Here is a 13,311-nt window from a genome sequence, read left to right on the forward strand (position 1 = left end):
AAAACTTAAGATATGTGTGAGATGAAAGAAAAGAGTGCTGCATATTTGGTGCATGTAAAGTCTCACTCTGTGGAAGCACTGGTATTTCTTTGAATATATACAAAGTTTAAGACACTGGGAATTTGGACAATAAGATGTTTAATTGTAACGATGTTCTATAAACAGATATAAATAATATATATTCTATTTTTACGGTAATATTAAAATATTATATTAACAGAACATTTTAATTAATATCCGAACATTTAATTAACCTAGAAAAACATTAATCATAACATTTTAATTTTTTAATATCTGTTTTTTGCAGGATGGCCTAATTTGCAACAATCATAATGCTTATTTCTTCCCACGGTTCTAACCAAATATTTTTTTGAAAAAGGCTGCGAAATCAAAAAGAAAAGAGATGAAATAACAAAACATTAAAATATATACAACCAAGCTTGTGAATGCTCAGTGTCTTGTGCAATGTATTTGTGAAGCAAAACCAAAGTTCTCACACAGGCACAATACACTCTTTTGTATCTCCCTTCTTGGGTTGTGTAAATGCTAGCCAGCAATTAAGGTGCTCCAAGATAAAATGGACCAGGTCCTGATTTGCTTTTGGATATACAGTAATAAGTCAAAGTCTTGCTTGTGGTGCAAAACTTATCTGTAAAAGGAGTGGCTTGGCCCTTTTACCCCTAATTACGTTCCCCCCCTCCCCAACCTAGTTGACGTAGTAGAGCCAGTAAACAATGTTGAAGAAGGAAAAAACAGTGGGGAAGATCATCCTCGACCACTTGTCAATAGAGTTTACATCAGTCAAGTCGGGGATGGTGATCTTGAGCTGTGACGCGCGCCTCCGTAGCCGACTCTTCTTCTGCGCCACGTGACGCTCCAGTGCATTGCGTCCGAAGTTGGGCCGCGCCAGGCCGGCCTTGCGGTACTGCAGCGTGGAGCTGTCATAGGCCAGCATGGTGCTCCGTGGGTCACCCAGGCCAAGGGTCAGCTCTGATGGCCCCATGCCCATATCATTCTTGATTTCCAGTGGACTCAGTAGGATGTTTTCATGGGGGTCCATCTACAATTTTAAGTTGCAAACAACATACTTTATTCATGCTCGTTCACTCTTTGCTGTAAATGTTTAAAGCAGTTTTAATTATCTATCAATGCAAGCAGAACCTAATTCGGTGTTACAATAATTTAACTTCCCAGTAAAGGACATTAAAATTAGTGGAATAAAAATGGATGGGAAAAAAATTAAATATTGACTAAAAAAGGCATACATTTGCATTCGTTAATCTAAAATACGTATAACAATAAAATCTATGGGTTATGATACAAGATGCATTCGATCTATGTAATGTATATCCAGTAAATATCAAAACAAACCTTGTAACCTGAGAACTGGATTAAGTCATGATTAGTACCATGGCCTCCAAATTCCACTCACATGTAAAGTGTCCAGACCAAACATGTAAATAAACAAACAGTAATAGTAAACAAAAACTAAACATATGAACAGGACATGTGAACTGGTCATCAATAGAAGTGATGTGATTTTTTCTTTTTTTTCTAATGAGAAATAAAGGACAGGGGGTAGGTGGCAAGCATGTCACAGTTACTTCAGGTTCTGGATTTAAATATAAGCACTTAGTCTTCATTCATAGTTAATAAATGAACAGCGTGTCTTCTAATCAATCATGTAATTCTGCCCTGAATCAGTACTAATAAATGTGTTTGTCATGTAGCTAAGTCTGCGGCAAAGCCTTTCACAAAGAGCTAGTCAACAAAATGCCGAAGCTCTCATATCTGTCAGCTGCAGCATAATCTCATTCTAATCCTATTTTCTTTCTTCTCTACACTTGGCTGTGCAACTCAAGTCCTTACTTTTTAAGTATATTCATTGTCTTTGAGAAGGAATTACGCATTGACTTCAAAAGGTGGAATTAGTTTCAGTGAGGAAAAAGAGCAATTTTCAAAGAAAAACACTTGTACATTATATTATGTTTCTGAAAATAAATACAGAAGAGTAAGGTAAACGAACAGTTTAAAAAAATACCATGCTATTATACTGACTCTTTTAAGTACATGGCAAGAGTCTGACATGTGGAATTCAAAGAAACAGGAACTCAGTAGTGGTGATGGTCATGGAGTCTAATTTCAAGTAAAAAAATATATATTTTTTTAAAAAAAGGATAAAAGAGCATAATTTGTTGTTGGGCATTTGTGAGGGTTTAGCACAAGGAAAATTATCCATTTCAGGTTGTTATTCCAGTACCTTATTCTTTTGCTCCCCTAGTCCTATCGCTGCATCCTCCACAAAGATTGGTTCCCACATCGAGTCATGAGCATCAATATCCCTCTGTTTCATTCTGGCATAGAGAGCATCGTCTCTCTGAACTACATTTCCCACCAACCACTGTAAGCATAGAAAATCATCGCTTGAGTCAGTTAAATGGAGACGTATTGCAAAATAGAGAATTTCATTTAGTCATGATCAACAAGGGTAACAAATTTATCACAAGACTATTAGACCTTAGGAAGTTCCAAGGGATGTGGGGGATTTTGGGATTTCACCTACACAACAGGACTCCTGAAATACTGCAAAACATTCACCCATGTTGACCCACCACCTCTGAGAAAGCTGGATTTCTAAATACTGTGTCAATGTTTCCTGTTCTTAGTTGCACTTACTCGGGCAGAGGTCTTTCTCTGCTGTACCAAGTGAAAGATGCTAAAATAACATCCTTTTTGTGTATCCAGCCGCTCCACTTTATACTATTTACCCTTCTGTGCACTTTATTTTACTAGACAAAAATGTATACAAACTTAACTGCAAATACTATCCTAGCTAATCCTAAAGCTATGTGCATTTTAAGATTTGCAGTGTATGATTTTCTTCTGTTTATGAAACCTGCTAGCAGTATGTTACACTACAGGAGGTCCTCGATTTACCATGGTTCGACTTACGATTTTTTCAACTTTACGATGGTGAGCTGGCGATAGACATTCGGTGGAAACCGTAATTCGAATTTTGAATTTAGATTTTTTCCTGGGGAAGCGATATGTCTCGCGATGCTGGGCAGCGACAGCGATCCGCATCTCCCAGTCTGTCACGCAGAGGTGTGTATTAGGTGTATTCAATGCATTTTCGACTTACGATATTTTCCACATGATGAGTTTTGCGGAACGTAATCCCATCGTAAATCGGGGACCACCCGTACTCATTAATATTCCAAAAAATAAACTGATTAACAGTATACATTTAAAAACTGAATTTTGGCTAAGGGCACACCTTTTATGCTGTTGGTTTCAGGCCGTAGAAGGACCCTGCTGTTTGCTTTGAGAATAAACTTAATCTGAGTTGCCATTAATATATCTGGTGGTTTTCACAACAGCAAAATAACAAAAAAATACTAACGATATTTTGAATTTTATTATATGATAATCATGTAAAACACACACACACATACACACACACATACACACAGTCTGAACCGCTTATCCCATACGGGGTTGCAGGGAGCCAGAGCCCAACCTAGCAACACAGGGAGTAGGGCTGGAGGGGGAGGGGACACACCCAGGACAGGACGCCAGTCCATCACAAGGCACCCCAAGCAGGACTTGAACCCCAGACCCACTGGAGAGCAGGACCGTGGTCCAACCCACTGCGCCACCGCACCCCCCCCCATGTAAAATAGTTTGTTGTTTTCTCAAACTTTCTCAAAGTATACATTTTCTTATTTAAATTTCAAAACAGATTTTATTTCAACATATGGTTTAAACGTTCACATCTTAAATATTTTCACTCTGATGGTTACGAAGGGACAGAATTAATTCAATCTTCTATTTCAAGTGGTGAAAAAATACTTGTTATTCATAGTTTCTTTATGTGTGTATGTGGGGAGTACGGGACAGCTCCACTAATGAAATTCCCTTCATCAAAATAAAAAAAAAAAAGCTGTCTGCTTTAAATATCTCTTTCCCTTGAGAATTACGTAAAACAGCATACCAAAATCCCACAATGTACCTCGACAGTGGCAAAGGATCGCAAGTCAGACAGTGAAATCACAGTGAGGACATGAGAACGAACTGGACAGGCACAGTATAGTGCGGCTCACAAAGACAGAAAGAAACAAATAACATCGCTGAGCACAAAATCCGTCATCTAGGAGAAGACCCACAATAGAAGCTATTCGGTACTTATCCTCCGAAACCTTTTGTAAACCAATGTTCATGATCGTTAGACAAAAAATAAAACCGTTTTAATTTAACAATATTAAGAGCATATCCTTCACTAAAAACTACAGGAGCCGCAGACAAGGTTAAAGCGACTGAAGGAAATTCTGCAGTACTGTAACATTACGGCCAAAGTTACTCCTCTACTCTACACATTACATACGTGGCGCGTACCTTGTTAGCATCCATTCTTATCTTCTCGTTGTTGGCAGTGGCAGCCTTCTCAGCTGCCTTCTTCTGCCGCTGTGGTCCCCGGCCAAAGAAGATGTAATTGACCAAGGCGTACTCAAGCAGGGCCAGGAAGACAAAGACAAAGCAGCCCATCAGGTACATGTCTATGGCTTTCACATAGGGGATCTTGGGAAGGGTTTCCCGTAGGTGGGTGTTGATGGTGGTCATGGTGAGCACCGTAGTGATCCCTGGAACACGAGTCACAAGTCCAGTCATAAAATATTGAAATCCTCAGTTGCACAAAACACTTTGGCATCCAGAAAATAGTCTGGAGCAAAATAATATGCAGTAACAAGAGACAGTTATGCCGTGTGTTGGTTAGTGACCCAGAATGTGAAAAAAACAGAGCTGGAAAACATGAGATATAGAGCTCAAATGTCAAGGTATGGTACAAATAAATCCTCCCTTGAAAACCTGAAAACATAAAACATTAAGGCTGCCTCATATAATTGACTTTGTTCATCATATCATTATTACTATAATATAATACTGCTATAATACATTAGGGTTTTTCTGAGCTAAATCTTAATCAACACCCTATTTTATTATGTGCTAATACAATATGGAAGACCTTAATTAGTAATTTTCTGCTTTGTTACAAATATGTTGATGCTTCTAAATTTTAACAGAAAAATAGTTTTAATATATGCACATATTCTGACTGCCATAATGTGTATATGTGTATATAGGTTTTAGTGTCTTTCCTTATAAATTTATGCCAGGATTAACATTTTTCTATTAGACAGAGAACATGGTGATAAAAAGCAATAATCACCTTCTTGAGATTTACCCTGACTTTTAACTTGATGGGATTTCTATGCCCTAGTTACTCCACATAATGGTACATAAGTTTTAAATTGCATCACTGTTATTTATTACCAGATACATTGTTTTGAATGGGATGATTTTAGTACCTCTGCAATATGTGCAAGCCAGCTGTCAGTTTTACTTAAAGCTGGTTGAGCGTGGGCTCATTTGAGTAAATTGATTTGTCTCCAGCTTTATTGGTTGAACATTTCACACCTGCTTCCTTATTAGATGGGAGATAAATGGTAGCAGGACTTAATAAGCAGGAGCTGTGTAGGGGAAGGGGACCTGAAGGTTGATCAGCTTTAGACTGGGAAAGCAATTGTTTAGTGTTGGCTATAGGTGTGTGAGTTTATGGATTGTGAACAAACTATAAAATAATGTGCTATGTGTAAAATACATTACATACTAATGATACATTGAATTTTTTTTTTTTTTTTTTTTTTTTTTTTTTTTTTTTTTTTTTAAAAAAACTAAATTTTATTGTGTGGAATATAACTTCAACAGGGGAGGAAAATTAAAATGACACAGGGTGTTAGAATAGCTCTGCCAGATATATAGAAACTCACTAATGCAGTGTGGATGGAGTTGCGGTACTTCAGAATGTACTTCTGGGCAAATGAATCACTGTTTCCAGATACAGTGGTGCCCAGTTACTTTTGGTCCCATATATAAGGTTTACCTCTAAGGCTTCATTTGTGATGATTCTGTTAATCCCCATGTTCTTTCTGCTTTGTTACATCTATTAATTGTTAATTCAGTTACGTCAACATAACATGAAAATCAATTTATACAGCAAGTCTACAGTGGCATGGTGGTGTAATAGGCATCTATTATTTCTATTATACAATGTTTGTGACAACACTCTAACAAATGTGAAAACTGTTTTGCCCTAACTAGACCAATCACACTAACATACTTGTAAGAAAATAATGACTGAATATACCTTAAAGTGACATTTTAAAAGCTACAATAGTATTTTGAAAAACCTGTGTGGGTCATGTGACCATCTACATGACAATTTCCTACCTAAGGCCACCCTGGCAGCAGAGGCGTCATAGTTGATCCAGAATGAGACCCAGGAGAGGATGGTGATCAGGATGGAGGGCATGTAGGTCTGCAGAATAAAGTAGCCAATGTTCCTCTTCAGCTTGAAGCTCAGGGAAAGCCGAGGGTAGGACCCTGGGGAAGTAGAGGTACGAAGGAGGGGTATGGACATGTGTGGCATCCACCAATTAAAAGTAAACATGGGAAGAATGCCTTGGAGGTTTCTAGAGGCCTGGAAAGCTCTTCCGTAAGATGTCTTCTGCCTTACAGAGTTACCTCTATACCAGTTACCTCCAATAAGACTGTACTATCCAAGAAAATTCCAATATTGTGCACTGCGGTGGAGGTCTTTGCACAGACAAGGGCATTACTTGGGTCACTTTTTCCTTTTCAACATTCCTGCAAAAGGCATTACTTTGCAGAGGCTGTGACTTTAAACTTTTCTATGCATTTTGATTAGGTAGGTGAGTCTTTAACAGTGTGCTGCAATTCTCATTTCACCTGTGCATAGGCTGTATTTGAAAACAATCTACAAAAACTTCTTAGGACTTGAAGTTATTGCTGTTTATACTACTAAGGGACACAAAGGGATACCAAAGCAACATTTTAGTAATGTAAATAAAAAGGATATGCACTGTGGCTGGGAGGGGTTAATAATTATGGTTATACTGCTCTGAAGAAGGCCAAGTAGAGGAAAATAAGAGATAAACATGTGAACAACCAACAAACCAACCAAGCAAAGTCAACAACCGCTTGTCCCGAGCGGGATCACAGTGACCCGGCAACATAGGGCGCAAGGCCAAAGGGGGAGGGGATACACCCAGGATGGGATGCCAGTCCGTCGCAAGGCACCCAGAGCAGGACTCAAACCCAACATGTGAACATCAGTTCTAGTGTTAACTGTTTATGCTACGATTCTTCAGCAGGGTTGCATTATCATCCAGAGGGGGTACATAATTGGGATATGGGAGCTGCTCCTACTGGTCTTAGTTCCCTTGGTTACACAAAGAAAAGCCATATTTAGTCAACACAGATAACCAGACTACAATTCTCCGTTAGCCAAATGGTGTTTTTTTTTAACCAGTCTGCACCAATAAATCATTCATCAAACCTTTTAAAGTTCTGAGATTTAAATTGATTATAGGGATTTGCAGACTTGATAATACTAAACTGCCTAACTCCAGCAGCTCAACACACTCCCCGAACATTCCTCTTATTTATTCGGAAAGTACTCCCTTAACAACGCTCTCCATTGCTGTTTGCATAACATATTTACGAATATGAAAACTGGTTTATCAATAAACTGTGCATTCAGACAACATTTTTAAATTCATGATTGTGTGTCATGTTCATGAACAGGGAAGTCCAACCAGTGAGGACGTATATTTCCCTGTCTCCAACATGCCATCCTAAAGAGATGTTTTTACTTCTCCAAGTCACCATTGACTAAGAGGCTACTTGCATAAAATATCTCATCTGGGACGAAAATGGTGTCATAACTGCACTGTATCTACTCAAGGGAATACAGACCTCTATACAAACTGGAAGTGGTTTGTAAATTCACATTCGATCCTTACTATGCAGTCCTGCAGGAAGATGCAATCTAGCCAGATTTGTCCGTTTACTCCATCTTGCATGTTAGGACTCCGATCTCATGCCAGTGCAGTGCAAGAGCTGAGGTGGAGGACTGCATTAGTGTCACAAGCTCCGGACTTTTTAACCCAGTAACATCAGTAGTCCCTTAATTTAGCTGTTTTGGTTACAATATAGATATGTCTTTTCATGTGATACTTGGCCATTTAGTAATTTTTAATGCATACTGGACAAAACACACAGGTTTCTTCATGTATCAGTATTTTGTCATCCATTTGGTCACTGATGTCAGAATAGCATTTACTGTTTTGACAACATATCACAGATTTGGAATTTCATATGTGACAAAGGACAAAACTTGACAGTTCCTCTTGTAATGTAAATTACTTGTTGAAATGATTAAGAATTCACTACTTTCAGTCCCTGTTTAAAAGGAATGCAGTGAGTGCCCTACTTTAGGTTATAAATAATGCAGAGGCATTACCTGTTGAGAAGACCACATTCTTGGAGATAAGCTTGTAGTCCACAATGGAGAACTGGGGTAGTTCTATTCTCTCAACCCCTGTCACAGCATGGTCACCACCTCGCCAGTAGAACTCAATGTCATCTGTTGTATAGCCATCTAAGAAGAAGGGAAAAATAGGTCTATTAACCAGATCCAGATCTAACATATGTAAGAACTTTGTGACTTCATACTGTATGGTAACGATGTTGGGATTGTTAGCAATCTGCCCAAGTTATTTCAAACCATTGAGCACATTATGTACTAAACAAGAAACTATGGTTGATGCATAGCTGCAAAGCCATATTTTATTGACTTTTACTGATATTTTACCCATTTATACAGGTGAGTATTTTTTTTTCTGGCGCAATTCACAATATTTCACTCAATAGTACTATGGCAGGACCAGGGATCAACTGCTGAACAAGCAATTTTAAAATGCTGTAATTACCACTTAATCATAGTTTCCTTTTCAGAGCTAATTCTGCAAAGAACAAGCAGCCTATCAGTGCTCGGAAAACCAAAAAAAATTATATGTAAATTGCACTGTTATTTTTATGTCATCAGGACTGATCATAGCTGTATCTCAAGAGTGGCTAGGAGCGCTCCGAATCTTGGTCCCAGGATAAGGTCCAGAGGAACCTTGCTAATCAGAGATGATGAGATGTTGAATTACTGTGAATAGTCTTAATGACTCGAAAGGTCTTGTTACAAATTATCCACAATTTTGAAATTGTTCTTTTTTCCCACCGTGAACAAATTGTCTTTTTTTTTTTTGGATCATGTCTAAATTTTTCTTGTCAAGTGGCATCATAGCACACTCAACAAGGAGTATTAGGTGTGGTACATTGTTGTGAAAATACAGAGACTTTTAGAAAACTAATCCTTAAGAACTATGCAGTACCCATTGCTGAAACACATGATAGCAGTGCCACTGTAGAGCTTCTTTTGGAAGCTGTATGTATGTTTTGTTATGTATGTAACACGACAGAATGAAAACTCACTTCACATGCACATCACACATTTTTCCTACACAAACTCTATTATATCATAGACTTGTGGTGATCTCACAAATATTTATTGCTCAAAAACATTTATGGTAAATATAAAATTACAGTCACAACATTATTATTCTTCCAAGAAGATTTAGTTTTTTACAGCCATTTTTTTTGATTGCTCTATGATGTGACTTCCTTCATTTTTAATAGGAGGGTTATTATATACATCATTGAATATTAATGAGTTACATGTTATGACAATTACTTCCCACAGTCTTTATGGTCCAGTTTAGAGAGATATGTATATAAGGAATATATATATACTCTATAACACTGAGTTTTGGTAAATTTTCCTGAAATTACTATGCTGCTAGCCAATGTGCTGAATTTATTCATGTGATCTTTTATTGTATATATAAAATGTGTTCCTTGTATACCCTGAACATGATAACACTGGGGACTGAGAAACAGTACACATATGATATTAAAGCAACAGAAAAAACCTAATAAACATTCCATACTTAACTGTACTGAACAATACGTAAGTGTACCCGTAATGTTCTGTTTTATTCATAATTAATAACTAACGTATATTACAGAATAAAAAGATGTTCAAGGTTATAAATTATGCACATAGAATTAGACTGTGAATTTCACCATCCTTCGGGTACATTTAAGCAAGTGTTTTTCTATACTTCAAGTGCCAGACATTTTCATTTATAGTTATTTATTTAGCAAATGCTTTTCTACAAAGTGAACACTAAGTAGTAGTATCAGCAGACACCTTTTTCATCCAAGGTGACCTATAATGAGTTTAGATAGTTTTCTATTTCTGTACGAACAAGAAACCAAAAAAAAAGAGCCTTCCTAACCTTATAGATGTAATGTGCACATGTCTGTATGGTGATGGTCCTACCCTTCAATGCTCTGCAGTCAAGCATGTCAAGAGAACGGGTACAATCTGTCCAGCAACACTCACAGGCAGACACTGCAAATAATACCTCATCATGGACAAAGTACAGCAAATTAGGGCAGCGGGAGCATAATCAAAATGACAATGATGATGGAAAGAGTAATAATAATAAGATTAATAACAGCCAAAATGTGTAACTTTTAACCAAACATCATCGGATGCGTGTTTTCCGACTGCAGTGATTATTGTTAAACTGTCTCTTTTGCATTCAGTCATACATACATATGTGAACAAGGCTGAATCAATGTAGGTGCAATACAGGTTTTGTGATAAAACTTATTTATGCTACTTTTTAAAACCCGTACAAAGGTTTATGTGTGTTTGCTTTCATAAGCAAATTTAATTTATGCCATTAAATACATGCATTAGCCACTTCGAACATTTATGAGAAGTATCGCTAGCCAAAAAGACTATGTTGCTTTCTGAAAAGGAGGAAAATACAAAGACAGTACAACACAGTAGCCTCTTTATAGTTTCTCAGTTCTTGGTACCTGGGTACAGCACTCTAGCATCTAAGTGAGACATATAGCTCCTATACTTTCTTAATTTTACACATTTGACTTCTATGACACATTCAATAGGGTATTAAATCTATATATTTTATTTAACAAATTTTAAATTTCCTTCCGTTTTTGTGTTACAGTTCATATACAGCTTATTGTGTTGTAAATAGGTAGAGACAAATCTGGAGGACTTACGCATTTGGACTTTCCTTTCTTTTGTGATGAGGTCTACAAGGTCTAATGGGTTGTCACTTCTGTGGTACTTCCCAGTTCATCACACATCCCTTCTCATTTTTCCTTACAGTACAGGTAAATTATTCCTTGGTTCCCTATTACAATTCTCTGTTCACCATAGGGCTATTGAAAGATCTTCAGAGTAATCTATTTCCAGCTCAATACAAATAATGTGAAGGGATTAAAAAAAAGGAAAGTAACTCGGGGAGGAACAGTAACTCTTTATGGTCTCTACTAAAGGGACATTTACCTTGTACTCTTCAAAGATTCTGATTTACAGTTAAACTACACTGTAATGGGATTTCAGAACCTAAAACAATCAAGCATAAAAGTTCTCAATAACATGTGCAATTTAATAACATTCCTGCATGAATGCAACTGGACATATTACTGAAGCAGTTAAGTTTTTGATTACTAATTTACTGGACATTGCTGAAAATTTTACCAATACTTTATTGTACATGATGAAGGGTAAGGGACTGGGTGCAATGTCAGCCAAGTGGAAGACATCATTGGCCATCATGGACCTGGGGAGACCGGACCCTGGCAATGGAAGCGGGCTCTGAGAATATGGAATGTCACATTACTGCTGGGATAAATGGTTGTGTCGTGTTAGCACTGCTGCCTTCGGACCCAAAGGTTGCAGGTTTGAATCCCCCCCCTCTAATGATAGTACCATTGAGCAAGATAATTACCCTAAATTGCTCCTGTAAATTTACCAGCAGTTGTCACATCCCACGGGGTCACTGCCCCTCCCGGTCAGAGGCAGCGCCACTCAGTGCCGCTACGTAACACTCACGTATCACCTCACAGTCCCATAGGACACGGAGGTATAAAAGGAGCCAGCAGAGCAGAACCACTTGCGGATTCTTAATCAGCGGTTCTATTGTGCTCTCTTGGCGATTAGTAGCCCCTTGTTCCCTCAGTCTGTTTCCTAGGTGTTCATGTTCCAGTCCCGAGTGCCCGTCCTGTCAGTTCCTGCCTCTTGTTCTCCAGTCCTGTTCCAATGTTCCAGTCCGGTATTTCGTCACGTCTCGGGGTTGCGGTCATACTCACAGAGTAGCGTTTCACTGTTCACCGTAGTTCAAACGCCGTGTGTGTTTCCTGGTCTCGTGTTTCATGTTTCACTTCCACCAAGTGTCTTACAGCACACACAGTGCATGTTTAACATCACACTGCACGTGAGGTCATTTTACGTTTCGTCCGTGTTCGGACGTAATAGCAACGAGCGTCCGTGTCGGACTCCCGTCCGGATGCTACAGCAGTAAAAAATGAGTAGATAATTATTAGTAGTTTAATACTGTAAGTTGTTTTGGAGAAAAGAATCAGCTAAATGAAATAAATGAATGGGAAGGAGCCTGGCTGATCTCATCTCTATACACAGTGTGGCCTTCAAAATCCTTTCATGCAAAAAAGTAGGTTGCTCTCTCCAGGTGAGGTGAAGGGATGAAAAGGTGATAATAGGGGGAGGAACAATTCAAAGGTCAACCACTCAATCTACATCCCCTTCCTCACCCGTGGTCAAGAACTTTGGATAATGACATAAAGAATGAGCTCATGGATGCACGTAGTGGAAATGAGGTTTCTCCACAGGATTGCCGAGCACACTCTGCGATAGTGTGGAGCAGTTTGGTGCTCCAGGAGAGCTAATAAGTAGAGTTGCTGCTCCCCTAGAATGAGAGCAGACAGATGAGGTGGCTTGAGCATGTTGTCAAAAGGCCTTCTGGTTGGCTCTTGCTGGAGTTACATGGGGCACGTCCCACTGTGAAGATACACCTAGGACATGAACGAATATTTTATCACTCAGCTGGCCTGAGGAAACCTGTAGATTCCCCCAAAAGAAGCTGGAGGCTGTTGTTGGGGAAAGGAAGGGTTGGGCCTCCCAGTTCAGGCTGCTAAAATGGTGATTCTCTCCAGGACAAGCAGACGGAAACTAACTACTGACTGACTGGCTTTATCATGTAAGACTAGTATTTCAGACCACTACTGATCATCTTCCTTTCAGTTTTTTATTCCAAGAGGACTGTCATTTATTCAATGTCTAATTTTTCAGTATTGCCTGAATTTTTTTTTCCCCCAAGAGCAACAACTCCTTTTCTCATTCAAAAAAGTTCAAATATTCTCACATACAAAACACATGGGTTTGGTCTTTGGTTTTCAGGCGACCTGTCATGCATGTGGCAAATTTCTCCAGGTTTCATC

The 13,311-nt window shown here is 38.5% G+C and overlaps 1 protein-coding gene across 5 annotated transcripts in view; it reads right to left on the bottom strand.

Moving 5' to 3' along the window:
• Positions 1–283: 283 nt before the first annotated feature.
• The window catches only part of gabrb2b (gamma-aminobutyric acid type A receptor subunit beta2b), a 63,626-nt gene continuing 50,598 nt past the window's right edge, over positions 284–13,311 (bottom strand). For 4 of the 5 annotated variants that reach the window (XM_018752199.2, XM_018752197.2, XM_018752198.2 and 1 more), the window contains exons 7-12: positions 8,384–8,521; positions 6,289–6,441; positions 4,396–4,640; positions 2,261–2,401; positions 1,372–1,386; positions 284–1,060 (exon numbers count right to left, since the gene is read on the bottom strand). In XM_018752199.2, the coding sequence (XP_018607715.1) occupies positions 707–1,060; positions 1,372–1,386; positions 2,261–2,401; positions 4,396–4,640; positions 6,289–6,441; positions 8,384–8,521 (1,046 nt within the window). In that variant the 3' untranslated portion in view covers positions 284–706. The remainder of the gene's footprint in view (positions 1,061–1,371; positions 1,387–2,260; positions 2,402–4,395; positions 4,641–6,288; positions 6,442–8,383; positions 8,522–13,311) is intronic. The other variant, XM_018752201.2, reaches the window with a different exon arrangement.

Source organism: Scleropages formosus, chromosome 4, assembly GCF_900964775.1.
Source record: "Scleropages formosus chromosome 4, fSclFor1.1, whole genome shotgun sequence".
NCBI lineage: Eukaryota > Metazoa > Chordata > Actinopteri > Osteoglossiformes > Osteoglossidae > Scleropages > Scleropages formosus.